The sequence below is a fragment of the Oncorhynchus nerka genome, unplaced genomic scaffold, assembly GCF_034236695.1.
Source record: "Oncorhynchus nerka isolate Pitt River unplaced genomic scaffold, Oner_Uvic_2.0 unplaced_scaffold_907, whole genome shotgun sequence".
NCBI classification, from domain to species: Eukaryota; Metazoa; Chordata; class Actinopteri; order Salmoniformes; family Salmonidae; genus Oncorhynchus; species Oncorhynchus nerka.
This window is the reverse complement of record NW_027040393.1, coordinates 16195-42709: the sequence shown is the minus strand read 5'-3', so window position 1 is coordinate 42709 and position 26515 is coordinate 16195. Positions and strand designations below refer to the sequence as shown.

General features: G+C 42.9%; 1 protein-coding gene across 1 annotated transcript in view; it reads right to left on the bottom strand.

The window, feature by feature from the left end:
* LOC115118311 (uncharacterized) overlaps positions 1-26515 on the bottom strand; it is a 65716-nt gene that overhangs the window by 32546 nt on the left and 6655 nt on the right. The window contains exons 2-10 of the mRNA XM_065016694.1: positions 25038-25121; positions 24427-24774; positions 23034-23237; positions 22116-22454; positions 21791-22033; positions 21249-21512; positions 20949-21039; positions 20810-20864; positions 20485-20720 (exon numbers count right to left, since the gene is read on the bottom strand). Of these exons, the coding sequence (XP_064872766.1) occupies positions 20485-20720; positions 20810-20864; positions 20949-21039; positions 21249-21512; positions 21791-22033; positions 22116-22454; positions 23034-23237; positions 24427-24774; positions 25038-25098 (1841 nt within the window). The 5' untranslated portion in view covers positions 25099-25121. The remainder of the gene's footprint in view (positions 1-20484; positions 20721-20809; positions 20865-20948; positions 21040-21248; positions 21513-21790; positions 22034-22115; positions 22455-23033; positions 23238-24426; positions 24775-25037; positions 25122-26515) is intronic.

Below are 26515 nucleotides of genomic sequence, written 5' to 3'. Positions count from 1 at the left end.
TGTAACAGACAGAGTGATTAAACACATCAACACTATATATAATATCACTGTACCTGTAACAGACAGAGTGACTAAACAGATCAACACTATATATAATATCACTGTACCTGTAACAGACAGAGTGATTCAACACATCAACACTATATATAATATCACTGTACCTGTAACAGACAGAGTGACTCCAGGATCACCAGTATATTTCCCTCCAGTCTGATCTGTTATAAATGTGAACTTGTACTCAGCTGAGTCACTCTCTCTCAGGTCTGTGATTTTCAGGGTGTGTCCATTCATCCTATCACTACGGTACGTCACACGACCTTTGTAGTCTGGGTCGTCTCTCAGATTTACAATTTTAGTAAACCAGAAGGTTGTTGTGACTGTACCACTGGGATATGTACAAGAGCAGAACAGATCCACTGATGACCCCTTCAAGGTACAGATACTCTGAGTGGTGTATGTAACACTCCAGCCATCCTGACCCAGTACCACTGAAACACAGTCCCACAACACAATGGTATCAGAATGTAGACAAGGTCTATTGGTTCACACTGACAGTAGGGTTTGGCTCCACTTTGTTGCTTTAGTTGCTGAGTTGAATGTGAATGGAAACCACAGAAAACTATTTAAGTGAAGTGGAGACGCCTATCAGAACACACCAGAATAACATTATGATTCTTAACCTTTTATAAGTGTTTGTAGATTGTTAAACAAAGCAACTAACAGATATGAATGAGACCATACCTGCTACAGACCAGAGAAAGACCACCGACACACTTCCTGCTGTTCTCAAGGACATTGTTGCATCTCCCACCCTGCAGTCTTAGAAACATAAACAACAACTCACTCTATAGCTGGTGAATAACTCCACCTGATACATTGAAGTAGAAACTGTAAATGGGGTACAGGGCCTCATCACTGAAAATGAACCAGGCTCATATTGTGTTGTGTTGTATTGTGCTACAGACGTGGATCTTAATTTGATCACTCTTTTGTTGTCGAGAATTTTCCTGCTTCCTGGAAATGCAAACTTGTAGTGTTTTGAATGTTTAAAAAGGCTTCTAACTCCCATACTGCTGCTCATTCCGTGCACCAGTTCTGGAAGCCTACGTCACTGGCTTTCTAGGCATCACTGAGCTGTCTAATTACGCACACCTGGTTCCCATTTCCTCTGATTAGCAATTATATAAATGTGCCCTTTGTTCACCATTGTCTTGGTCAGGTATTGTTTCCATGTCTGTTGGTATTGTGACATGTGCTTTGTTGCGGTGGCTTTCGTGCTACGTGTTATTACGTGTTTCATCCCATGTATTACGTGTTTCATCCCATGTATTACGTGTTTCATCCGTGTTTCATCCCATGTATTACGTGTTTCATCCCATGTATTACGTGTTTCATCCCATGTATTACGTGTTTCATCCCATGTATTACGTGTTTCGTCCCATGTATTACGTGTTTCGTCCCGTGTATTACGTGTTTCGTCCCGTGTATTACGTGTTTCGTCCCGTGTATTACGTGTTTCGTCCCGTGTATTACGTGTTTCGTCCTGTGTATTTATTAGAGGTTTAACATGGCTGTTTTGTTTGGTTTTCATCCTGTGTTTTGGGCTTCGTGACTTTTTATGGCAGGTTGTATTGTTTGATGGACTATTAAAACCTATTACGTATCCCTGCGCCTGTCTCCTGTCATTTATACAACGTGACACTAACGTTTGTAATTTAAAATGTCAGACTTGATTTTCCCTAACAAACTGTCAACCACCACATTAATTATAGTCCACATAATAATTCACTTTTCCTGTTGCTGCAGGAATATTAAGATCCTATGACTGTATACGGTTGTGTAAATACTGTCTGTATTGCACTGTAAACACACGTTTCTACATTGATTGTTCTAAAATTTTCCTTTACCTTGACCCCAAAACCTACTAACCCTAGCTCCTAAACCTAATTCTAACATTCATTCAACTTAACCCTAAACCTCCTAGAACTTGCATTTGATCTTGTGGGAACTAACAACATTTTTGTCTGTTTACTATTCTTGTGGGGACTTCTGGCTGATAATGCTTATACACGGAGACCATCTGTAGGAGAGACCATGTGTAGGGAAGGCAAATAAGCCCATGGAGTCTGTATCAAAGTCTAGAGAGCTGGTTGTTAAGGATGAAGGTTAAAACACACATCCTACACAGTATAGATGTCAACCCTCCTCCCTATCAGTCTGGTCCTAAAGGGCCCTCAGATAAACCCACTGTGTCATTCACACCCACACAGGCCAGTACAAGCACACACACTGCAGTGCTACAATGTTTGTTTGCATGGCTTTTTTTACCCTGGTTAATCATCTCATCACTATGTAGATCAACACTCCTACACTGAGACACTTTATGAATACTGGCCCTGATGTAACAACCAAAACACAGCTCAAAAGTAAAATGATACATTACCCTCAATAATATGACTTGACTGAAAACAAATAACCAGAAACTATATTTCAAGATATTGTTAAGAGTACTTAGAGTGAAGTGAAACGGAGAGGTATTGTACAGTGAGTCAACATACTGGCAGTTAGTGTGAATTCTGTGGTTGACACATATTTAACTGTCCTTTCCTTCCTCTTTAAGACATTAACATGGATGATGACCAGACCAGCATCTCAGAAAAAGGGATGTTCCTGTATTTCAATACAAATTGTGCAACAGATTGCATATCTACTTGCCTTCATTTTAATTAGTGTGACAACATTTTTTAAATTAGCTAAATGTTTCAAAATTTCAATGTGATATTTTGACAACACAGAGAACCATTTAAACAATGTGTCGACTACAGGGGGCTTGACGCGGTTGCTAGGTGATTTCTGACGCATCCAAAAGCCCTCTATACTATTTAGAATGTGAACAATTGCTCAGAATGTGTTGTCTTGTACTTCTGAGTTCTGTATATACAGATCAAATTTCTATGATCTCATCCAATTAGAACCCATTCCATTTTAAATCCATGACCATCACTCCTCATCAGCTGTATCAAATTAATACTGAAGGTTCCAGTGTTCTAGACTAGAGCTCCACCTACTGGTATCTCAACATTACTGCACCTTCCTAATAATAATGTCCTCAATGTTGGGTTAATAACAACATAACACACTGGAAATACATTAGATAAACTAGTGGAAAAACGAAACTGTTTACTTGACAAAGTTACAGTTAACTTATTATGGATGGGGGGCAGTATTTAGTAGCTTGGATGAATAAGGTGCCCAGAGTAAACGGCCTGCTCCTCAGTCTCAGTTGCTAATATATGCATATTATTATTAGTATTGGATAGAAAACACTCTGAAGTTTCTAAAACTTTGAATGATGTCTGTGAGTATAATAGATCTCATATGGCAGGCAAAAACCTGAGGAGAAATCAAAACCGTAAGTGAGAAATCTGAGGTTGGTATATATTCAACACAGTTCCCATTGGAATCCCCTTTAGGTCTTCCACTAGATGTCAACCGTCTATAGAAATTTGAACGAGGTTTCTACTGTGTTGTGGCACTGAATGACAGCAGAATGAATCAGGTGAGTCAGCTATTTCCTGGTCAAGTGCATTTCACATGATAGCGACCTGCGTTTCATGACTCCTCAAGACACAAAGGATTACTCCGGTTGGAACTTTATTGAAGATTAATGATAAAAACATCTTAATGATTGATTATGTACTTAGTTTGAAATGTTTCTTCGACCTGTAATATAACTTTTTGAAGTTTTTGTCCGACGTAACGCTGACCAGAGCGAGCGTATGGATATGTATACCAAACGCGCTAGCAAAAGTAGCTAATTGGACATAAATAATGTACATTATCGAACAAATCAAGTATTTATTGTGGACCTGGGATTCCTGGGAGTGCATTCTGATGGAGATCATCAAAGGTAAGGGAATATTTAGCATGTAATTTATGGTTTATGTTGACCACAACATGGCGGCTATTTTGACTTGATTTTTCTGAGCGCCGTCTCAGATTATTGCATGGTTTGCTTTTTCCATAAAGTTTTTAAAAAATCTGACACAGCGGTTGCATTAAGGACGGGGCGGCAGTTTCTATCTGACCAGTATACTTCCTGTAAATCTCACAAACAGGAAGTGCATTAATTCCTTAATAATCCCACTGTGGGAATGCTTTTGTAATGAAAAACTACAATGAGAAATCAAACATGGGGTGGCAGGTAGCCTAGTGGTTAGAGTGTTGGACTAGTAAACGGAAGGTTGCAAGTTCAAACCCCCAAGCTGACAACGTACAAATCTGTCGTTCTGCCCCTGAACAGGCAGTTAACCCACTGTTCCTAGGCTGTCATTGAAAATAAGAATTTGTTCTTAACTGACTTGCCTAGTTAAATAAAGGTAAAAATACAATTAAAAAAAAGGACAGGTATATTTATTATTCCATGTGTATAACTTGTATTATCATCTACATTTACGATGAGTATTTCTGTTGAATCGATGTGGCTATGCAAAATCACTGGATGTTTTTGGAACTAGTGAATGTAATGCGCCAATGTAAAATCAGATTTTTTTAATATATATTTTTTTTATATAAATATGAACTTTATCAAACAAAACATACATGTATTGTGTCTTATGAGTGTCATCTGATGAAGATCATCAAAGGTTAGTTATTCATTTAATCTCAATTTGTGCTTTTTGTGACTCCTCTCTTTGGCTGGGAAAATGGCTGTGTTTTTCTGTGGCTTGGTGGTGACCTAACATAATCGTATGTGGTGCTTTCGCCGTAAAGACTATTTGAAATCGGACACGGTGGTGGGATTAACAACGGAACTACATTTAAAACGGTATAAGATACATGCATGTTTGAGGAATTTTAATTATGAGATTTCTGTGGTTTTGATTTTGGCACCCTGCACTTTCACTGGCTGTTGTCATATCATCCCGTTAACTGGATTGCAGCCCAAATTAAGCAAACACACTGTTGTTGTAGAATCATATTATGTTACACTGTCTGGATAAGAGCGTCTGCTAAATGACTTAAATGTAAATGTAAATGTAAATGTTTGTCCTTCTGTACAATAGAGGAGTATGGTGGGCAGAGACATAGGAGGAGAGGCTCATTGTAATGGCTGGAATAGAATTATGGGATATCGTTCCATTTATTCCATTCCAGCCTTTACAATGAGCCCGTCCTTCTATATATCTGCCCACCAGCCTCCTCCGTTGTACAGTACCGGTAGTAGTAGAGGGATCAGTACCATCATCACCATTGTGATTCTGTGTTGAATGTATAGGCTAATGTAGCCTGTTACCATAGGCCTGTTGTCCATGTGTAGGTTTATGTAGTCTGTTGTCCATGTGTAGGTTTATGTAGCCTGTTGTCCATGTGTAGGTTTATGTAGCCTGTTGTCCATGTGTAGGTTTATGTAGCCTGTTGTCCATGTGTAGGTTTATGTAGCCTGTTGTCCATGTGTAGGTTTATGTAGCCTGTTGTCCATGTGTAGGTTTATGTAGCCTGTTGTCCATGTGTAGGTTTATGTAGTCTGTTGTCCATGTGTAGGTTTATGTAGCCTGTTGTCCATGTGTAGGTTTATGTAGCCTGTTGTCCATGTGTAGGTTTATGTAGCCTGTTGTCCATGTGTAGGTTTATGTAGCCTGTTGTCCATGTGTAGGTTTATGTAGCCTGTTGTCCATGTGTAGGTTTATGTAGCCTGTTGTCCATGTGTAGGTTTATGTAGCCTGTTGTCCATGTGTAGGTTTATGTAGCCTGTTGTCCATGTGTAGGTTTATGTAGCCTGTTGTCCATGTGTAGGTTTATGTAGCCTGTTGTCCATGTGTAGGTTTATGTAGCCTGTTGTCCATGTGTAGGTTTATGTAGTCTGTTGTCCATGTGTAGGTTTATGTAGTCTGTTGTCCATGTGTAGGTTTATGTAGTCTGTTGTCCATGTGTAGGTTTATGTAGCCTGTTGTCCATGTGTAGGTTTATGTAGTCTGTTGTCCATGTGTAGGTTTATGTAGCCTGTTGTCCATGTGTAGGTTTATGTAGCCTGTTGTCCATGTGTAGGTTTATGTAGTCTGTTGTCCATGTGTAGGTTTATGTAGCCTGTTGTCCATGTGTAGGTTTATGTAGCCTGTTGTCCATGTGTAGGTTTATGTAGTCTGTTGTCCATGTGTAGGTTTATGTAGCCTGTTGTCCATATATACAGTTGAAGTCGGAAGTTTACATACACCTTAGCCAAATACATTTAAACTCAGTTTTTAACAATTCCTGACATTTAATCCCAGTAAAAATATCCTGTTTTAGGTCAGTTAGGATCACCACTTTGATTTAAGAATGTGAAATGTCAGAATAATAGTTGAGAGAATGATTTATTTCAGCTTTTATTTATTTCATCACACTCCCAGTGGGTCTGAAGTTTACATACTAATTGAGTGTATTTGGTAGCATTGCCTTTAAATTGTTTAACTTGGGTAAAACCTTTTGGTAGCCTTCCTCAAGCTTCCCACAATAAGTTGGGTGATATTTCCTCCTTGCTCGCACACGCTTTTTCAGTTCTGCCCACACATTTTCTATAAGATTGAGGTCAGGGCTTTGTGATGGCCACTCCAAAACCTTGACTTTGTTGTCCATAAGCCATTTTGCCACAACTTCGGAAGTATGCGTGGGGTCAATGTCCATTTGGAAGACCCATTTGCGACCAAGCTTTAACTTTCTGACTGTCTTGATGTTGCTTCAATATATCCACATTTTCCCTCCTCATGATGCCATTTATATTGTGAAGTGCACTAGTCCCTCCTGCAGCAAATCACCCCCAAAATATGATGCTGCCACCCCTGTGCTTCACGGTTTGAATTGTTTTCTTCAGCTTGCAAGCCTCCCCCTTTTTCCTCCAAACATAACAATGGTCATTATGGCCAAATTGCTCCCAAGGATGAACCAGACTTGTGGAGGGCTCCAATTTGTTTTCTGAGGTATTGGCTGATTTCTTTTGATTTTCCCATGATGTCAAGCAGAGGCACTGAGTTTGAAGGTAGGCCTTGAAATACATCCACAGGTATACCTCTAATTGACTCAAATCATGTCAATTAGACTATCAGAAGCTTCTAAAGCCATGACATCATTTTCTGGAAATTTCCAAACTGTTTAAAGGCACAGTCAACTTATGTATGTAAACTTCTGACCCACTGGAATTGTGATACAGTTATTTATAAGTGAAATAATCTGTCTGTAAACAATTGTTGGAAAAGTTACTTCTGTCATGCACAAAGTAGATGTCCTAACCGACTTGCCAAAACTACAGTTTGTTAACAAGAAATTTGTGGAGTGGTTGAAAAACAAGTTTTAATGACTCCAACTTAAGTGTATGTAAACTTCCGACTTCAACTGTACCTATGTGAGAGTGGATTCTCAGCCCTCACTAGCATGAAAACTGAATACAGGCACAGACTGTGTGTGGAAAATGATTTAAGACTGAGACTCTCTCCAATACAACCCAACGTTGAGTTATGTGCATCCTTTCAAGCACACCCATCTCATTAACCTGTGGTGAGTTACTCACAATGAACAAATAAGGTTTTATATGTAAGATGGTAAAATAATGAGCAAAATTATTCACTAATATTATATTATTTTTTGTGCCCTGGTCCTATAAGAGCTCTTTGTCACTTCCCACGAGCCGGGATGTGACAAACTCACACTCATTCTTATGGTTAATAAATGTATCGTATAGTGTGTGTGTGGCAGGCTTACAATGATGGCAAAAAACTATATTTGAGAGTGCTAGACGGGGTACACAACTGGAGGTTGAATGTTGAATGTTTGAAGGGGTACGGGACTATAAAATGTTTGGGAACCACTGATCTGAACCAACAACACTTACTGGCAGTGCAGAGAAACAAGAAGTATCCTACTGTAAGTGTGAATTCTAAACAGGGAGATAAGACATTAACATGCATAAACAGCAACAAATTGCTCTACCAGTGGAGCTACAGGGAACTATATTCTGTACAGTCTAATGTGTTTATACAGATTCCTGATACCCCATCTCTAGACCCACCATCACTGTGTCTCATGTTAATACTACTCCTAAACACAACCCACCATCACTGTGTCTCATGTTAATACTACTCCTAAACACAACCCACCATCACTGTGTCTCATGTTAATACTACTCCTACACAACCCACCATCACTGTGTCTCTTGTTAATACTACTCCTAAACACAACCCACCATCACTGAGTCTCATGTTAATACTACTCCTAAACACAACCCACCATCACTGAGTCTCATGTCAATACTACTCCTAAACACAACCCACCATCACTGTCTCATGTTAATACTACTCCTAAACACAACCCACCATCACTGTCTCATGTTAATACTACTCCTAAACACAACCCACCATCAATGAGTCTCATGTTAATACTACTCCTAAACACAACCCACCATCACTGTGTCTCTTGTTAATACTACTCCTAAACACAACCCACCATCACTGAGTCTCATGTTAATACTACTCCTAAACACAACCCACCATCACTGAGTCTCATGTCAATACTACTCCTAAAGCTCTTATGAAGCATCAACTCAATCATACTTCCTCTTACTTTAGGCCATTTTCAAAATGTCTCCACAACAATCTGTTACTCTCAGAGGTCCTAAAACAGCAAGCACAAGTATTATATATGAAACCAGATGTACAATGTACATCCCATCTTTTGCAGCATGCAGTATTTGTAATATTTATTTTATACTATATTTTCTGCTAATATTTATCAAGGGTGCCAATAATTACGGTCGTGACTGCATATCTCACAATCAGATTCATATATAAAAGTACATTAACACACAAACACACCACACACACACAGTTATACTTGACAATGTTATACATTGACGTGAACATTATCCTTCAGCAGAAATGCCTTTTGGTATTACTGGCATACTGTACTCTACTGATCATGTTTTAACACACAATTGAATAATCTGAACTTAACTAAACACATGTACTATTATATCTATTGTATTATTGACTGTACGCTTGTTGACTCCATGTGTAACTCTGTGTTGTTGTTTGTGTCGCACTGCTTTGCTTTATCTTGGCCAGGTTGCAGTTGTAAATGAGAACTTGTTCTCAACTTTCCTACCTGGTTAAATCAAGGTGAAATAAAATAATACAAATAACATCATCAATAAAACAATACATCATATAATACATTATTACATCATGAATCTAATATTTCACATTTGCAATATAGAATCCACGATACCACAATACCATAACATTACTTGTGTGTGTGTGTGTGTGTGTGTGTGTGTGTGTGTGTCACATTAACAGCAAACACAATACCCGTGATCTTATCGTAAACACATTGGAAGGAGTCCCATGAAATTACATAGTAGACTTGGTTTTAGGGATGTCCTAAAATGTACACCGTAGAGAAGATAATTTCATGTCTATTGAAGAGGATCAGTGACATCATGTCAGAATTGGAAAGCATTCTGATTTGCATAATGCTGATTTATGATGTTACATCATGTACTCTCAAATCAACAAACTTTTTTTTCTTATGTCCTGTGTGCTACCAAGGAGTACAGGAACAGTGAATTCTATACAACAAAAGGCATGTGTTTAAGTCAGCTTAAAGCTACAGTCTGTGATTGGTACATCCATTTTAAGATTTTTAAATGAATGATGTATGGCCATTTTTTCTTGAAGAATATAACTTAAATGCTTAGGAGCTTATTTCAACGGTACAACCCCATCAGAACCCTTTAAAACAGGGTTAAAACAATCATTTCGATCTCATGGATAGAATTCCAGAGTGGTTACATTTCTCCAGACAGAATTCTCAGCTGTTTACCAAAACAGATGGCGAAGTGGCCGTGTTTTTTTTAAATCCCAGAATGTGGTTTTAGAGAATATAATACATTTAGTTAATAATGTCATTTTTGTGTAGTTGTGCTTTTGCTTGTAATGCAAACGAAAGTGAAACCATTGGATGTGTAACGGCGTTCTTCGTTTGTCGAAAGAGAGGACCGAAATGCAGCGTGGTGGTTACTCATGTCTTTAATGAATGAAATGACGATACATGAAATAACTGAATAAACAAAACAACAAACGGAACGTGAAACTTATTACAGCCTATCTGGTGATACTACACAGAGACAGGAACAATCACCCACAAGATACAAAGTGAAACTCAGGCTACCTAAATACGGTTCCCAATCCGAGACAACAAGAATCACCTGACTCTGATTGAGAACTGCCTCAGGCAGCCAAGCCTAACTAGACACACCCTAAATCATTCACAATCCCAATGCTATAAAACCCCAATACGAACACAACACATAACCCATGTCACACCCTGGCCTGACCAAAATATATAACGAAAACACTAAACATATTGACCAAGGCGTGACAGAACCCCCCTTAAGGTGCGGACTCCCGGACGCACCTCAAAACCATAGGGAGGGTCCGGGTGGGCGTCTGTCCATGGTGGCGGCTCCGGCTCGGGACGTGGACCCCACTCCATTAATGTAATAGTTCCTCCCCTTCGCGTCCTGGGATAATCCACCCTCGCCGCCGACCATGGCCTAATAGTCCTCACCCAGATCCCCACTGGACCGAGGGGCAGCTCGTGACTGAGGGGCAGCTCGGGACAGAGGGGCAGCTCGGGACAGAGGGGCAGCTCGGAACAGAGGGGCAGCTCGGGACAGAGGGGCAGCTCGGGACAGAGGGGCATCTCAGGACAGGGGCAGCCCGGGACTGAGGGGCAGCCCGGAACTGAGGGGCAGCCCGGAACTGAGGGGAAGCCCAGTACTGAGAGGAAGCCCAGTACTGAGAGGAAGCCCAGTACTGAGAGGAAGCTCAGGTAGGTAGTAGGCTCCGGTAGATCCTGGCTGACTGGCAGATCTGGAAGAGACTGGTTGACTAGCAGATCTGGAAGATTCTGGTTGACTGGCAGATCTGGAAGAGACTGGTTGACTGGCAGATCTGGAAGAGACTGGTTGACTGGCAGATCTGGAAGAGACTGGTTGACTGGCAGATCTGGAAGAGACTGGTTGACTGGCAGATCTGGAAGATTCTGGATGACTGGCAGATCTGGAAGAGACTGGTTGACTGGCAGATCTGGAAGATTCTGGTTGACTGGCAGATCTGGAAGAGACTGGTTGACTGGCAGATCTGGAAGAGACTGGTTGACTGGCAGATCTGGAAGAGACTGGTTGACTGGCAGATCTGGAAGATTCTGGTTGACTGGCAGATCTGGAAGAGACTGGTTGACTGGCAGATCTAGAAGATCATGGCTGACTGTCTGATCTGGAAGAATCTGGTTGACTGGCGGATCTAGCTGCTCTATGCAGACTGACAGCTCTGACTGCTCCATGCAGGCTGACAGCTCCATGCAGGCTGACAGCTCCTTGCAGACTGACAGCTCCCTGCAGACTGGCAGCTCTTTGCAGACTGACACGTCTGTCTGATTCATGCAGACTGACAGCACTTCTGGTGGATCCTGGCTGACTGGCACTTCTGGCGGATCCTGGCAGACTGGCACTTCTGGCGGATCCTGGTAGACTGGCACTTCTGGCAGATCCTGGCAGACTGGCGGCGCTGGGCAGACTGGTGGCGCTGGGCAGACTGGCGGCGCTGGGCAGACTGGCGACGCTGGGCAGACTGGCGACGCTGGGCAGACTGGCGGTGCTGGGCAGACTGGCGGTGCTGGGCAGACTGGCGGTGCTGGGCAGACTGGCAGTGCTGGGCAGACTGGGAGCACTGGCGGCGCTGGGCAGACTGGAGACTCCGGCAGCGCAGGAGAGGAGACAGGCTCTGGCTGCGCTGAACAGGCGAGGCGCACTGGAGGCCTGGTGCGTGGTGCTGGCACTGGTGATACTAGAGCGAGGACACGCACAGGAAGCCTGGTGCGGGGAGCTGCTACCGGAGGACTGGTGTGTGGAGGTGGCTCTGGATAGACCGGACTGTGCAGGCGCACTGGAGCTCTTGAGCACCGAGCCTGCCCAAGCTTACCTGGCTCGATGCCCACTCTAGCCCGGCCAATACGAAGGGCTGGTATGTACCGCACCGGGCTATGCCCCCGCACTGGAAACACTGTGCGCTCCATAGCATAACACGGTGTCTGCCCGGTCTCTCTAGCCCACCGGAAAGCACAGAGAGTTTGCGCAGGTCTCCTACCTGGCATAGCCATACTCCCTGTAAGCCACCCCCCAATAATTTTTGGGGGTTGCTTTTCGGGCTTCCTTGCCAACCGTGTTCCCTCGTATCGTCGGCTCCTATCTCCTGCTGCCTCTGCTTCCTCCTTGGGGCGGCGATATTCACCAGGCTGAGCCCAGGGTCCTCTTCCGTCTAATATCATCTCCCAAGACCAGAAGTCCTTATATTGCTGCTCCTCACAATTAACAGGGAGAGTAGGCTCAGGTCTGACTCCTGACTCAGCCACTCTCTCTCTGCGCCCTCCCCCAATAAATATTTGGGGTTTACTTTCGGTTTTCGCTCTGCGCCGCCATGTCTGTTTCTCTAACTCCATTCACCTATAGTCCTCTTCGCACTGCTCTAGCGAATCCCAGGCGGGCTCCGGCACTCTCTCTGGGTCGACCGCCCACCTGTCTATTTCATCCCACGTCATATACTCCATGCTTCTGCTGTCCATAACGTCCTCATAACAGCGTCTCTCAGCTCTCGTAAGTGCTTCCTTTCGCTCCTGCTGTCGCTGCCTGTAATCACGCCACTCGGTCCGTGTGTGGTGGGTGATTCTGTAACGGCGTTCTTCGTTTGTCGAAAGAGAGGACCGAAATGCAGCGTGGTGGTTACTCATGTCTTTAATGAATGAAATGACGATACATGAAATAACTGAATAAACAAAACAACAAACGGAACGTGAAACTTATTACAGCCTATCTGGTGATTTTTAATTTTTTTTAATAAAAATAATTTATTATCTTCAATACCATTCATTCTTTACAACTCATAATTTACATACATACACAAATAATGGTATTTTAAATAAACTAATTAAACTAAAACATAAACCACAAACAAAACCTCAGGGGAGCATCTTCCCTCCCCGTTACCCTACAAAATACCTCTCCCTATCTCCCCGTCCCTAATCTATCCTCTTACAAATCTAAATGACACCCAGCCCTAAACCCCCCTTCCACCTCTCCCGAGCAGCATGCTGCCCCACTTCCTCTCCTCCCTCTTCATCCTCCCCTCAAATCTCCTTCCACCCTCCTCACTATCCCTTCCACCCCCAATCTTTCCCTGTCTTCACCATGTTCTGCCTTGCTTCCCACAGCCCCGTTTAAAGAGACTCATGAGAAGCCAGAGCAGAAACCTGTCCCTATCCGTCCCTCTCGCTCTCCCTACACCCCTCTCTAACCTGGCCCACGTCAATACAAAATCCCCTTTACCAAACCTAACAACACCCGTGCCCTAGCCCATACTACTCCGGCAAAGGCACAGTCCCAAAAGACATGGCGCACAGTCTCCTCCCTGCCACAAGAGGTTCTTAGACAGGTGGGGATTGCACCAAATTATACCGGTACAAGATGGAACGTACCGGCAAACACTTATGAAGGCTCAACCAATTCAGGTCCTTGAGCCTGTTATCCAGACCCCGCGCCTGCACTCCCTCCCAGACCACTTCCGAGATGCCCACTACAGGCGCCGGACTCCCTGCCTTTCTGACCTCCTCGTACAGGTGCCTGTGATCTAAACCTACTCGGGCAACTTCAACCTCAGGGTGCGCACGCAGCCACTTGGCCGCATGACCAAAGTGCCACGGCAGCTGTTCCGCCCGAGGACCCGTGTTAGACCACACCATTATGCTTCTCGCCTGATACGAGAAAAACACCCGCAGGAGGTAACCGGACGGGTGTATCACTGGCTGAGCAAGCTCCGTTAACAAGAAGGAAACAAAAATTGAGTCCAGCCTGAGGGGGAAATGTGGTACCCCCCTACCTCCCTCCCCGATGGGACAGATCATGCGTGCCCTGGCGACCCACTCGCACCTGCCACTCCACATAAACTGAAACACAAGCCTCACTAGAGGCCTCCTCAGACAAGCCGGCAATGGGTAGATGTATGCCAAATACAAAAGAGACGGCAACACATCCACCTTTAGGACCAGGACTTTGCCCATAAAAGACAAATACCTAGCTTTCCACATTGCTAGCTTCCTCTGTACCACTGCGATACGCATGTTCCAGTTTAGCGTCGCTGAGCCGGAGGTCTCAAAATGGACCCCGAGAATCCTCAGGGCCCCCTCACAGAGAGATAACCCCCCAGGCACATCCGTTCTACCGCGCCATCTTCCGAAAAACTTGACTGAAGACTTTGCATGGTTCAGAACTGCTCCCGACGCTCGGGTGAAATCCCCAAAAATGGCAAGGGACCTTGTCAGGCACGAGTCCTTGCACAACAGCAAGGAAGTGTCGTCGGCGTACTGCGTCATCTTAACACGCAGCCCACCACTTCCAGGGATCAGCAAACCTTCCACCCCTGTGTCTGCCCTAATGGCAGCCCCCAGAGGCTCCATGTACAGAATGAAGAGGAGAGCCGAGAGTGGGCACCCCTGCCTGACCCCAGACGAGAGGTCAAAAACATCACCCAAGTGACTATTTACACTAACTCGGCACCCCGCTCCGACATATAATGTACGAATCCATCCTATAAACTTCTCCCCAATTCCTAATCGACCTAACACTCTGAATAAAAAGGATCTATTCACGCGATAGAAGGCTTTCGCCTGATCTAGCGCTGCTACCATTAACCTCTTAAGTCGACCCTCTACTTTTTTGAACATTCTGTTAAAAATCGCGCAACATTTCAGCGCCCTGCTACTCATGCCAGGAATATAGTATATGCATTTGCTTAGTCTGCGTGGATAGAAAACACTCAGACGTTTAAAAAACTGGTTAAATCACTGCTGTGGCTTTACCAGAACGGCATTTACATCGAAAAGCACAGGAAAAACTGATCACTGAAAATGGGAAAATATATCCATGCGCTACTTGAACCCATTGATAAAGGTGAACCACAATTAATTGACTAAGGCTAAGGTTGCAGTACCTACAGCTTCCACACGGTGTCTAGAGTCTTGTCATTTCCCTTCGAGTTTTTTCTTGGTCAAACACATGCAGGACACCGTATCTCCTCCGGTCTAGGACCGGATATTTTCGTTGAGTTTCTAGCCGGACATTTTTCCAGACGGACAGCTAATGATCTTTACATCGCCTCCTGATGAATTTTATCGCTTATTAACGTTTACTAATACCTAAAGTTGCATTACAAACGTATTTCGAAGTGTTTTGTGAAAGTTTATCGTCGACTTTTTGAATTAAAAAAAATGACGTTACGTTTTGAAACAATGTTTTTTTTGTTTATCACACAGTCTACATATAACGATATCTAGGCTTTATATGGACCGATTTAATCGAAATAAAGACCCAAATAGTGTTTATGGGACATCTAGGAGTGCCAACAAAGAAGATGGTGAAAGGTAATGAATGTTTTCTATTTTATTGTGCGGTTTGTGTAACGCCGAAATGCTAATTATTTTGTTTACGTCCCCTGTGGGTCTTTTGGGGTGTTGCATGCTATCAGATAATAGCTTCTCATGCTTTCGCCGAAAAGCATTTTAAAAATCTGACTTGTTGCCTGGATTCACAACGAGTGTAGCTTTAATTCGATACCCTGCATGTGTATTTTAATGAACTTTTGAGTTTTAACTAATACTATTAGCATTTAGCATAGTGCATTTGCATTTCCAGAGCTCTAGTTGGGACGCAAGCGTCCCGAGTAGAAGCAACAGGTTAAAGGCAGACCTCTATCTTCAACCCAAGCGATGGAGTCCCTGATTAACTGTAGGTTCCATCTAATAGAGCGGCCCTCTACCCCGCACGTCTGATCCTCATGAACGACGTAGGGAAGGGCTGTGCGCAACCGGTCTGCTAAAACCTTTGCAAGTAGCTTGTAATCTACACACAGCATGGTCAACGGCCGCCAGTTGCCAAGGTCTGTTACTTCCCCCTTCTTATATAAAAGTGACAGCACACCAACAGCCATTGATCCCCCCGGGACCCCCGTCTCAAGGATGGCCTTCAAGACTTCGAGGACCACTGGTCCAAATATACCCCAAAACTTGAGATAAAACTCAGCCGGCAGCCCATCTATCCCAGGCACCTTCCCTTTTCCCATCCTCCTAAGAGCGCTCTCAACCTCTTTTAGTGAGATCTGGGCCTCCATCACTTCTCTAATGTCCTCCGGCAACCGCCTGGACAAGTGTTCTAAAAACACATTTCCCTGCTCTACATCTATTTCCCTTTCCTTAAATAAACCCTGGAAATGATCAGTTGTCACCCTGACCATATCCTCTGGTTCTCTAACTATACTACCATTTTCTTCCCTAACACCATGCATTACCTTCCTACTCTGTCTTGCCCTAACCAACTTAAAGAACATAGCAGAACAAGTCTCATTATGTTCTAGAAAGCCACTATGCGCTCGCTCAAGGAAAGCTCGAGCCTTCCGCTCCTGCAACTCCCTGAGCTGCGCCTTTAGGGTTGCGGATCTCTCCCAGTCAAACGACCCGCCGAGGTTGCCTGCCTCGTATTCGAGTTCAATTAACCTCTGGATACGATCCACCTCCCTCCTCTCCTCCCTTTTTTTCCTCTTGCAATACCCTATTATAAAAGCCCTAATCCTCACCTTAACTAATTCCCACCACTCTAACACCCCTCGCACATGGACCGGAGGCCCTCAAGCCTCCAAAAGAAACCATAAAACCCGTCAACAAAAGCCTGCTCCTCCAGCACATCCCGATCTAGCTTCCAGTACCCTCTACCAAAGAGGCAGACTGGCGACCCCACCTGCAGGAGCACCCCGTCGTGATCCGAAAAGAAAACAGGCAACAGCCGCCCAGACAACTTACCCAAAGACCTGGGTACAAAAATATAGTCGAGCCTCCGCTCAACCCCTGGAGTTACGCCATGTAGGACCGTCCATTTTCGGAGTAGTGTGCAGACCACCATCTACCAGACCATGGCAAGCCATTAGCCTGGCAATGGCGCCCGCACTGCTATCCCCCTCTTCCTAAATCTGTATTAAAATCCCCCCTATCACTAATTTCCTATTTGTGACACACAGGGGCGTCAGACAGTCCACCATCTCCCTCCTGTCTGCCACCACCTGTGGCCCATACACCACCACTAATCTAAATTTACAATCCCTTATCGTGACATCCACTCCTAAACCCCTAAAAGAATCCTCCACTTTTACCTCCCTGTGCCCACACAAAATCCCTACCCCGATGAGTGCACCCCCAACACCCCAAACCGACTCCCCCTTGTCCCACTCCCTCTTAAACCTAATAACATCCCCTCCATCCCTCAGGTGAACCTCCTGTAAAAACAAAAATCAAACCCCACACCCTCCAAATAACTAAAAACCGCCCTCCTCTTAACAAAATCCCTTAGACCCCTTACATTTAAACTAACAAAAGTAAAATTAGACTCCATGAAAAATAAATACATGTAATACACTCAAATTCTAAACCCAGACAGAAAAAACATAAAACAGGAGACTCACCCGATGCTCCCCTGCTCCATATCTACCGGTGAGAACACCATCCGTAATCTCGACATCCCCCTCTTCCTCCATCACACCATCCCAGGATGCAGGAATAGTGTTTGGCTCCGGGGTGCCCTGCACCCTGGGTCTACCCCCACAATCCTCCCCCCCCCAGTGTTGCAGCTGGTTTGGAAAAAAATTGGGGAGGCTGAGTCCCCAAACAAAAACTCCCCACCTCCTCTTGTACCCAGTCCTGAGTCTTGTTATGTGTGTCCCCACCCAACAGAAGTTGAGGGCCTGGGGAAACCAGCAGCAACCCAGAGGTTTCTCCCGCCCCCATCACTCTCTTGGCCATCCCTTCCCCCTCACTGTCGGGCAATCGCCCCCTCCTCTTCTTACTCTTCTTTGGTGATGGCGGCAGTGAAGAGATACCACCCTCCCCCGCCAGCTCCTCCACCATACCCCTCATCTCTTCCACCATGGCACTTTCCCCCAGTCCACTTTCTCTTCCACCGTCTCCTTCTCCACCACTCCTCCCTCGCTTTCTTCTCTCTCATGCTCCTCCACTCGGTTGCCTTCTTCCGCCGCTTTTCTGGTTCTCCTACTCCCGTGCCTTCCGTTTCCTTCTCTCTTCCATCCGCCGCTTCTGGCTCCTCCTCCTTCCTTGTGGCCTTCCCCTCTGGACCTGCTCTGGTCATGAGGCGTGCTTCCTTCCCCTCCTCTTCTTCCCCCATCCCCGCTCCTGCTCCCCCCCAGCCGCAGACGCATATGACCTCTGACGGGCCGGGCACCCCCTCCACAGGTGTGCTGACGAGCCACACCCATGGCACGTCTTAGGCTTGTCACAATCCTCGCCTCGTGATCCTCAGATGCACAAAATCTGCATTTTCTTGCACTGCATGAGGCGAATATGTGACCATAGGCCATACAGCGTCTGCAAAATGGGGGCTGACGTGCATAATACAACGTCCCCCTGTCAGCCCCTAGGGAGAACATAGCAGGAGGATGGAGGTAGCCACCATGTCCCCTTGGGTCCTCTCTGAGGAGGGCCTGGAAGCCTCTCCTCCCATTCCAAAACCCAAGGGAGTCTTTGAGGTGCCTTGCTGAGGAGACGTTATCCATGTATCTCCCCAGAAAAGCCCTCACCTCTTCGTCCTTAACTTAAGGGTTGTAAATGTTTACAGTTACAACCCTAAAGTTATTCTTCGCCAGGCTTGTTATTTCGTAGTGGCACATCGGCCTCTCACCTCCCACTGCTCTTGCCCTTCTCAGGATATCATTGTGTTTTTCCTCTGTATATAGTGCAACGTCGTATGCTCCTTCCAACGAGTTGCCTTGGAAACAAAACACGTCCTTCACCGTCAGCAAACTTCCAAGCAAACCGAATCGTGTTGGCCAGCCCAATCCCAGGGACCGACCGCGTTGATGTATTTAGCATCTCCGCAAGGAGAATGGCGCTCGTTTTCTTCTCTTCCAAAACAATTGAAAAGAAAAAACCAAGTGACTGCGCCTATCTGGTGAACACTACACAGAGACAGGAACAATCACCCACAAGATACAAAGTGAAACTCAGGCTACCTAAATACGATTCCCAATCCGAGACAACAAGAATCACCTGACTCTGATTGAGAACCGCCTCAGGCAGCCAAGCCTAACTAGACACACCCCTAAATCATTCACAATCCCAATGCTATAAAACCCCAATACGAACACAACACATAACCCATGTCACACCCTGGCCTGACCAAAATATATAACGAAAACACTAAACATATTGACCAAGGCGTGACAGGATGGAGACCCATAGTAGACTTTTGTCATAAGGAGTCGGGATGTCCTAAAATGTACACCTTACTTAAAGATAATTTCACAGGTGTATAGAAGAGGACCAGTGACATCATGCTAGAATTGAAATGCTTGCTCATTTGCATGATATTAATTATATATGTTCTATCATCATAATACTCTCATGTCAACAAACTGACATTTCTTCTTTGTTCAACTTATTTTAAAATAAACCCTATAGGCATTACCTCTGTCATTGTTTTACTTTGTTAAAATATCAGTGACTTATAGGAGGCCACATTCACTGTTTGACAAAATGGAAGAGCGTAAGAACCAATGGAGGATGAAAGCATTTATTAACCTTTTCTCATGGATAAACAAACACTGGCCACTCATCACATTTGACAAAAAGTAAGAAACACATTTAGATAAGTGATTAAATAAGCATTATAGTATCATGCTTGACGGTCTCAATATCAACGCCAAGTTAATGTCATACATCGAATCAGATAAGAGTGCAGCTGTATAGTCTTGTGTATATATTTTTTGCTAAAGTTTAGTCTAAAGACACAACTAGAAATTGGCCTAAAACAATCACTTAGGAAACACATTTCAATTCAGGAAGTAAACTGAAATGTCATTTTCTCAATGCTTTTCAATGAGGAACAATTGGAATTGGAATTTTCTTAAATCGAAATGGAATTGACCCCAACCCTGAGTGCAACTTTTCAAAATGTCCATTGTTACACCATATTATGAGTTTAAGGAAATGCACTTTGTCCTGAAGGAGGTTGCTGAGGTGAGAACGGGTCATAATAATGGCTGGAACGAGGCAAATAGAATGGAAACCATGTGTTTGATGTATTTTATACCATTCCACTTATTCCTCTCCTGCAATTACCACAAGCCCATCCTCCCCAATGAAGGTGCCACCATCCCCCTGTGCTTCAGCTATTGATGGGGGGAGATCTCATGGACAATGAGTTGTCACTAGGGGGTCAATTGCTTTGCTTATTGATGACATCATTGTCTAATCTTCCAATAAACAACAGCATATGAACGCACTTGATGATGTCTGTGAGTTCAGTGTTTTAGTATTGACTCTGTTGTAATGGCAGAAAACATTCACCGGGTGGCAGCACTGGGGCGGCTGAATTTCACAGCAGCATACTGGACATCCTCGTCCTGAATCTGGGGCTGAGGCAGCTGGACGGTGGAGTACAGAGGCACTTCCTGGTTTTTGGAGCCAGAGAAGTGGACGCTGGCATAGTGAACATCATCCTGGTCGTATGTGGACTCTGTCTGTGCTGCAGTAGAGGTCATGGCCATGCTTGAGATGTTGTCATACACTGGACTAGAGTCTCCCTGATGGAGAAAGAGAGGACAGACAACTTAAGGAGTAGAAATGTTCCACAAAGCAATACACAGTCACCTTCTGTTTCCAACAGACTCACCTGTAAATTCTCTGATGTGTCTCTTGTGTCAGAGGTGGATTTGGAGGCCTTCTTCCTGTTTTACACATTATTGAATGAATCAATCAATGTTAGTAAAGCTAAATAAAAAAACTGAAAAATGTGTTTTCACTTCACTCACCTGAACCACATGAAGCCAGAGAAACAGAGGATGAGAACCAGAACAACCACTATGATTCCTACAACTGCAGTCATAAAGGAGGTTGGTTTCCCTATGATACAACATGGATGATTTGAGTACATGGCATTATATAATGAACTACAAATGAACTATAATACAGGACAGTAATGCAATACTTGTTAAGGGATCTTATAACCCAGTGTATAGATATAGACTAAGGTGTAATAAGACGATGTGTAATGATTAACATTAGAATGAACCACGTAGTTCTGTATTGAAGTATTGAAGATGTAACTTTACCTGCTACAATGATCATCAGAGCTGTAGAGTTCATAGATCCTTTTCTATTCTGGGCCTCACAGTAATATTCTCCTCTGTCCTCAGAGATGATGTTAGTGATGCTGTAACTCTGTCCTGATGCTTTTGGTGAGGCTACGTTCTTCTTGTACCAGGTGTATTTGTCCACAGGTGGGTTGGCATCACTGCTGCAGATCAGAGTCACTGAACTGCCCTCCACTATTTCACCAGAGGGACTGACTGACACTGAGGTGTTCTTTGGGCCGTCTGGTGGACAATATGTAACACATTGTTCATACATAGAGCTTTACATGAGGAGCATCATGGAACTTGGATTTATGATTAAAATAAATTAAATATTAATATAAATATGTATAACTTAGACAATTATGTAACAATACAGTGTTTGTGAAGTACTTGTAGTTACTACAGTAATGAGATGAGTACAATCATGGAACTTGGACATATATTGAAATAATAGATATAATAGATGAGAGAAGATGTTACTAAAAGAATACAAGTGGAGATGGATCACACATCCTCACATGTGACAGTGAGAGTCTCTTCATCAGAGGGGAGATCCTCATGTCCTTCTACAGAACAGGAGTATCTGCCTGCATCCTCACTGCTGACTGGGTTTAGGAACAGACTGGTAGATTGGTTGATTACATGTCCATTCTTGTACCAGATGTAGGTGGGGTTGTCACCCAGAGTACAGGTGGTGCTACAGGTCAGTGTCACCTTCTGTCCCTCTGTCACAGTGGCAGGAGTCACCTTCACCTGCAGACCTAAATGAAAGAGGATTAAAACACTGAGTACATCATAAAGTAATCGTTTGCAGTATTGATAGGATGTGACCTGCAGTGTTACCTGTGACAGTCAGAGTTGTTCCAGGGAAGGTGGGCTCCCAGGTTGTCTGATCTGTTCTGAATCTAAACTTATACTCAGCTGAATCCTCCTCTCTCAGGTCTGTGATTCTCAGGATGGAGTCACTCTGCATATTTCCAAGGTACTCCACACGACCTCCATACCCCGGGCTCAGGATTTGAGGCGCCTCATTAAGTTTTCCTTTTGTATACCAGATTGTTTCTGAGACTGTATGACCACTGGGATATGTATAAGAGCAGGATATGTCTACTGATGTCCCCTTCAAGGTACAGATACTCTGATGGGTGTAAGTCACGTGGAAATAACTGTGACCCTCAACAGCTGAAACACAAGTACATTTTTCAAATGGTGTCAGTATTTAGAACTGTAAAATCAACCACCATTAATCTAAATGGAATAGTAGCTCTATCTCATGTCTGTTTCACTAAACATCAACCACCATTAATCTAAATGGAATAGTAGCTCTATCTCATGTCTGTTTCACTAAACATCAACCACCATTAATCTAAATGGAATAGTAGCTCTATCTCATGTCTGTTTCACTAAACATCAACCACCATTAATCTAAATGGAATAGTAGCTCTATCTCATGTCTGTTTCACTAAACATCAACCACCATTAATCTAAATGGAATAGTAGCTCTATCTCATGTCTGTTTCACTAAACATCAACCACCATTAATCTAAATGGAATAGTAGCTCTATCTCATGTCTGTTTCACTAAACATCAACCACCATTAATCTAAATGGAATAGTAGCTCTATCTCATGTCTGTTTCACTAAACATCAACCACCATTAATCTAAATGGAATAGTAGCTCTACCTCATGTCTGTTTCACTAAACATCAATGATGTATTGGATGATTTTGACAGACTTTGAAAGTGTATTAGTCACACTCACACACTGCAGGAGATTTGATGCCTTTTACAGCACAGTAGAAGCTGTCTTCAGTTTTAAAGTGGATTGTGTATGAGGGGGAGGAGTCCTTTTGTACAATGTTACTGTTCCTGTACCAGATGTAGGTGGGGTTACCAGTCAGAATACAGGTGGTGCTACAGGTCAGTGTCATTGACCACCATGTAGTGGTCACCTTCACCTGCAGGTCTGGAGTAGATAACAACATTAAAACCATCAATGACCTGTTGTCTAGTTCAAAGGAGGCAGGAGTGGACGTTCTCAAATCATCAATTCAGACATTCCTATTATACCATACATTCATATTAATTATATTATTTCTGTACAAATCAAGACAATTTTCCAGAACCACTTAAACAGATTAGGATTATAGACAATGTCAACACTATATATAATATCACTGTACCTGTAACAGACAGAGTGATTAAACAGGTCAATACTATATATAATATCACTGTACCTGTAACAGACAGAGTGACTAAACACATCAATACTATATATAATATCACTGTACCTGTAACAGACAGAGTGATTAAACACATCAATACTATATATAATATCACTGTACCTGTAACAGACAGAGTGATTAAACACATCAACACTATATATAATATCACTGTACCTGTAACAGACAGAGTGACTAAACACATCAACACTATATATAATATCACTGTACCTGTAACAGACAGAGTGACTAAACACATCAACACTATATATAATATCACTGTACCTGTAACAGACAGAGTGATTAAACACATCAACACTATATATAATATCACTGTACCTGTAACAGACAGAGTGATTAAACACATCAACACTATATATAATATCACTGTACCTGTAACAGACAGAGTGATTAAACACATCAATACTATATATAATATCACTGTACCTGTAACAGACAGAGTGACTAAACAGATCAATACTATATATAATATCACTGTACCTGTAACAGACAGAGTGACTAAACACATCAATACTATATATAATATCACTGTACCTGTAACAGACAGAGTGACTAAACACATCAATACTATATATAATATCACTGTACCTGTAACAGACAGAGTGATTAAACACATCAACACTATATATAATATCACTGTACCTGTAACAGACAGAGTGATTAAACACATCAATACTATATATAATATCACTGTACCTGTAACAGACAGAGTGATTAAACACATCAACACTATATATAATATCACTGTACCTGTAACAGACAGAGTGATTAAACACATCAACACTATATATAATATCACTGTACCTGTAACAGACAGAGTGATTAAACACATCAACACTATATATAATATCACTGTACCTGTAACAGACAGAGTGACTAAACACATCAACACTATATATAATATCACTGTACCTGTAACAGACAGAGTGACTCCAGGATAGCCAAAATATTTCCCTCCAGTCTGATCTGTTATAAATCTGAATTTGTACTCAGCTGAGTCACTCTCTCTCAGGTCTGTGATTCTCAGGGTGTGGCCATTCGTCTTATCACTAGGGTACGTCACACGACCTTTGTAGTCTGTGTCCTTTCTCAGATTTACATAATTCTCCACATCATACTTTTTGATGAACCAGAAGGTTGTTGTGACTTTATGCCAACTGGGATATCTGATAGAGCAGGACATCTCCACTGTTGACCCCTTCAAGGTACAGATACTCTTCTTGGTGTAGGTAACACTCCAGCCATTCTGACCCAGTACCACTGAAACACAGTTAGACATCACAAGGATGTTACATTAAGTTCAAGGTCTTGTGACTCACACTAACACTTTGTTCCATAGTTGCTGAGTTGAGACATAGATATTCTTTGGTTGAGTGTGAATGGAAACCACAGATAAGATTCACTAAGTGAGGTGTGAAAGACAACTGTTTAAAGGGAAGTGGAGACATAAAACATGGTTCTACTTTTAGAAATATCTGAAGTTTGCCTAACTGGGCAACTAAAATATAAGAATGAGACCGTACCTGCTACAGACCAGAGAAAGACCAGCAGAGAAAGACGACCACCTGCTGTTCTCAAGACCATTGTTGCATCTCCCACCCTGCAGTCTTTGAAACATAAACAACAACTCACTCTATAGCTGGTGAATAACTCCACCTGATACATTGAAGTAGAAACTGTAAATGGGGCACAGGGCCTCATTGCTGAAAATGAACCAGGCTCATATTGTGTTGTGTTGTATTGTGCTATATGGTTGTCTATGTGAATACTGTCTGTCTGTAAGTCTACTGCACTATGTATGTAATGTGTGTGATGTGTTGCATGTCTGTCTACATCTGTCTATTTATCCTGACATGATGTATGATGCAAAAATAATTTTCTAATTTTCTAATGGATACAATAGTCATCACCATCATCATCATCGTCGTCATCATCATCATCATCAAAAACAACAACAGCAACAATCACTTATTGAACAGATGTGTAAAACTGCAAACAAACATTTCTACATTGATTGTTCTGAAGCTGTTTTATTCTCAGATCCACAATTATAGGAGGATAAATGTTCAATCCTCTACGGTCCGTCAAGCTGTACAGCAGCCTAAAGACTGACCACCAGTTTGAATGACAGCTCCTATCCTCAAGCTGTGAGGCTAAACAGCAAGTGACTCTCTCACACACACACACACACACACACACACACACACACACACACACACACACACAGTCTTGTAAAACTAACCTTGTGGGGACACAAAATTCAGTCCCATTCACAATCCTATTTTCCTTTACCTTAACCCCAAAACCTATTAACCCTAACCCGAAACCTAGCTCCAAACCCTAAACCTAATTCGAACCGTAACACTGATTCTAACTGGTTTAGTCTTATATTTAATATTTAATTTTATTATACCATGCACTTTAACCTAGCACTTATTTTTTGAGCACTTAATCCCTTCATCTCTTGGTGTCACGCCCTAACCATAGAGAGCTGATTATTCTCTATGTTGGTTGGGGCGTGATAGTGATTAAGGTGGGTCATCTAGGTGATTAATGAATGTTATGTTGGCTGGGTATGGCTTCCAATCAGAATCAGCTGTTTATCGTTGTCTCTGATTGGGGATCATATTTAGGCAGCCATTTCCTCATTGTGTTTTGTGGGATCTTGCCTACAGATAGTTTCCTGTGTGCATACCAGTAGTGTCACGGGTCATTTGTTCGTTTTTTTGTTAGGTGAGTTTTAATTTATTAAAATATGTGGAACTCTACTCACGCTGCGCCTTGGTCCAATCATTATGACGATCGTGACACTATGTTTCCAAGATGGCGTAGCAGTAGTTGTCCTGTCGTATCGTCTCTCTGTAAATATCGTCTCTTTTTCGTTTTAGATATTTTTTTAGATATTTTTTTCTTCGCATATCCTTAAAACATTTTGCTAAACCTAAGCTTCCAAATACTCTTCTGCAACCCGCCAATGTAGCTACTTTCCTAACGTAGTTAT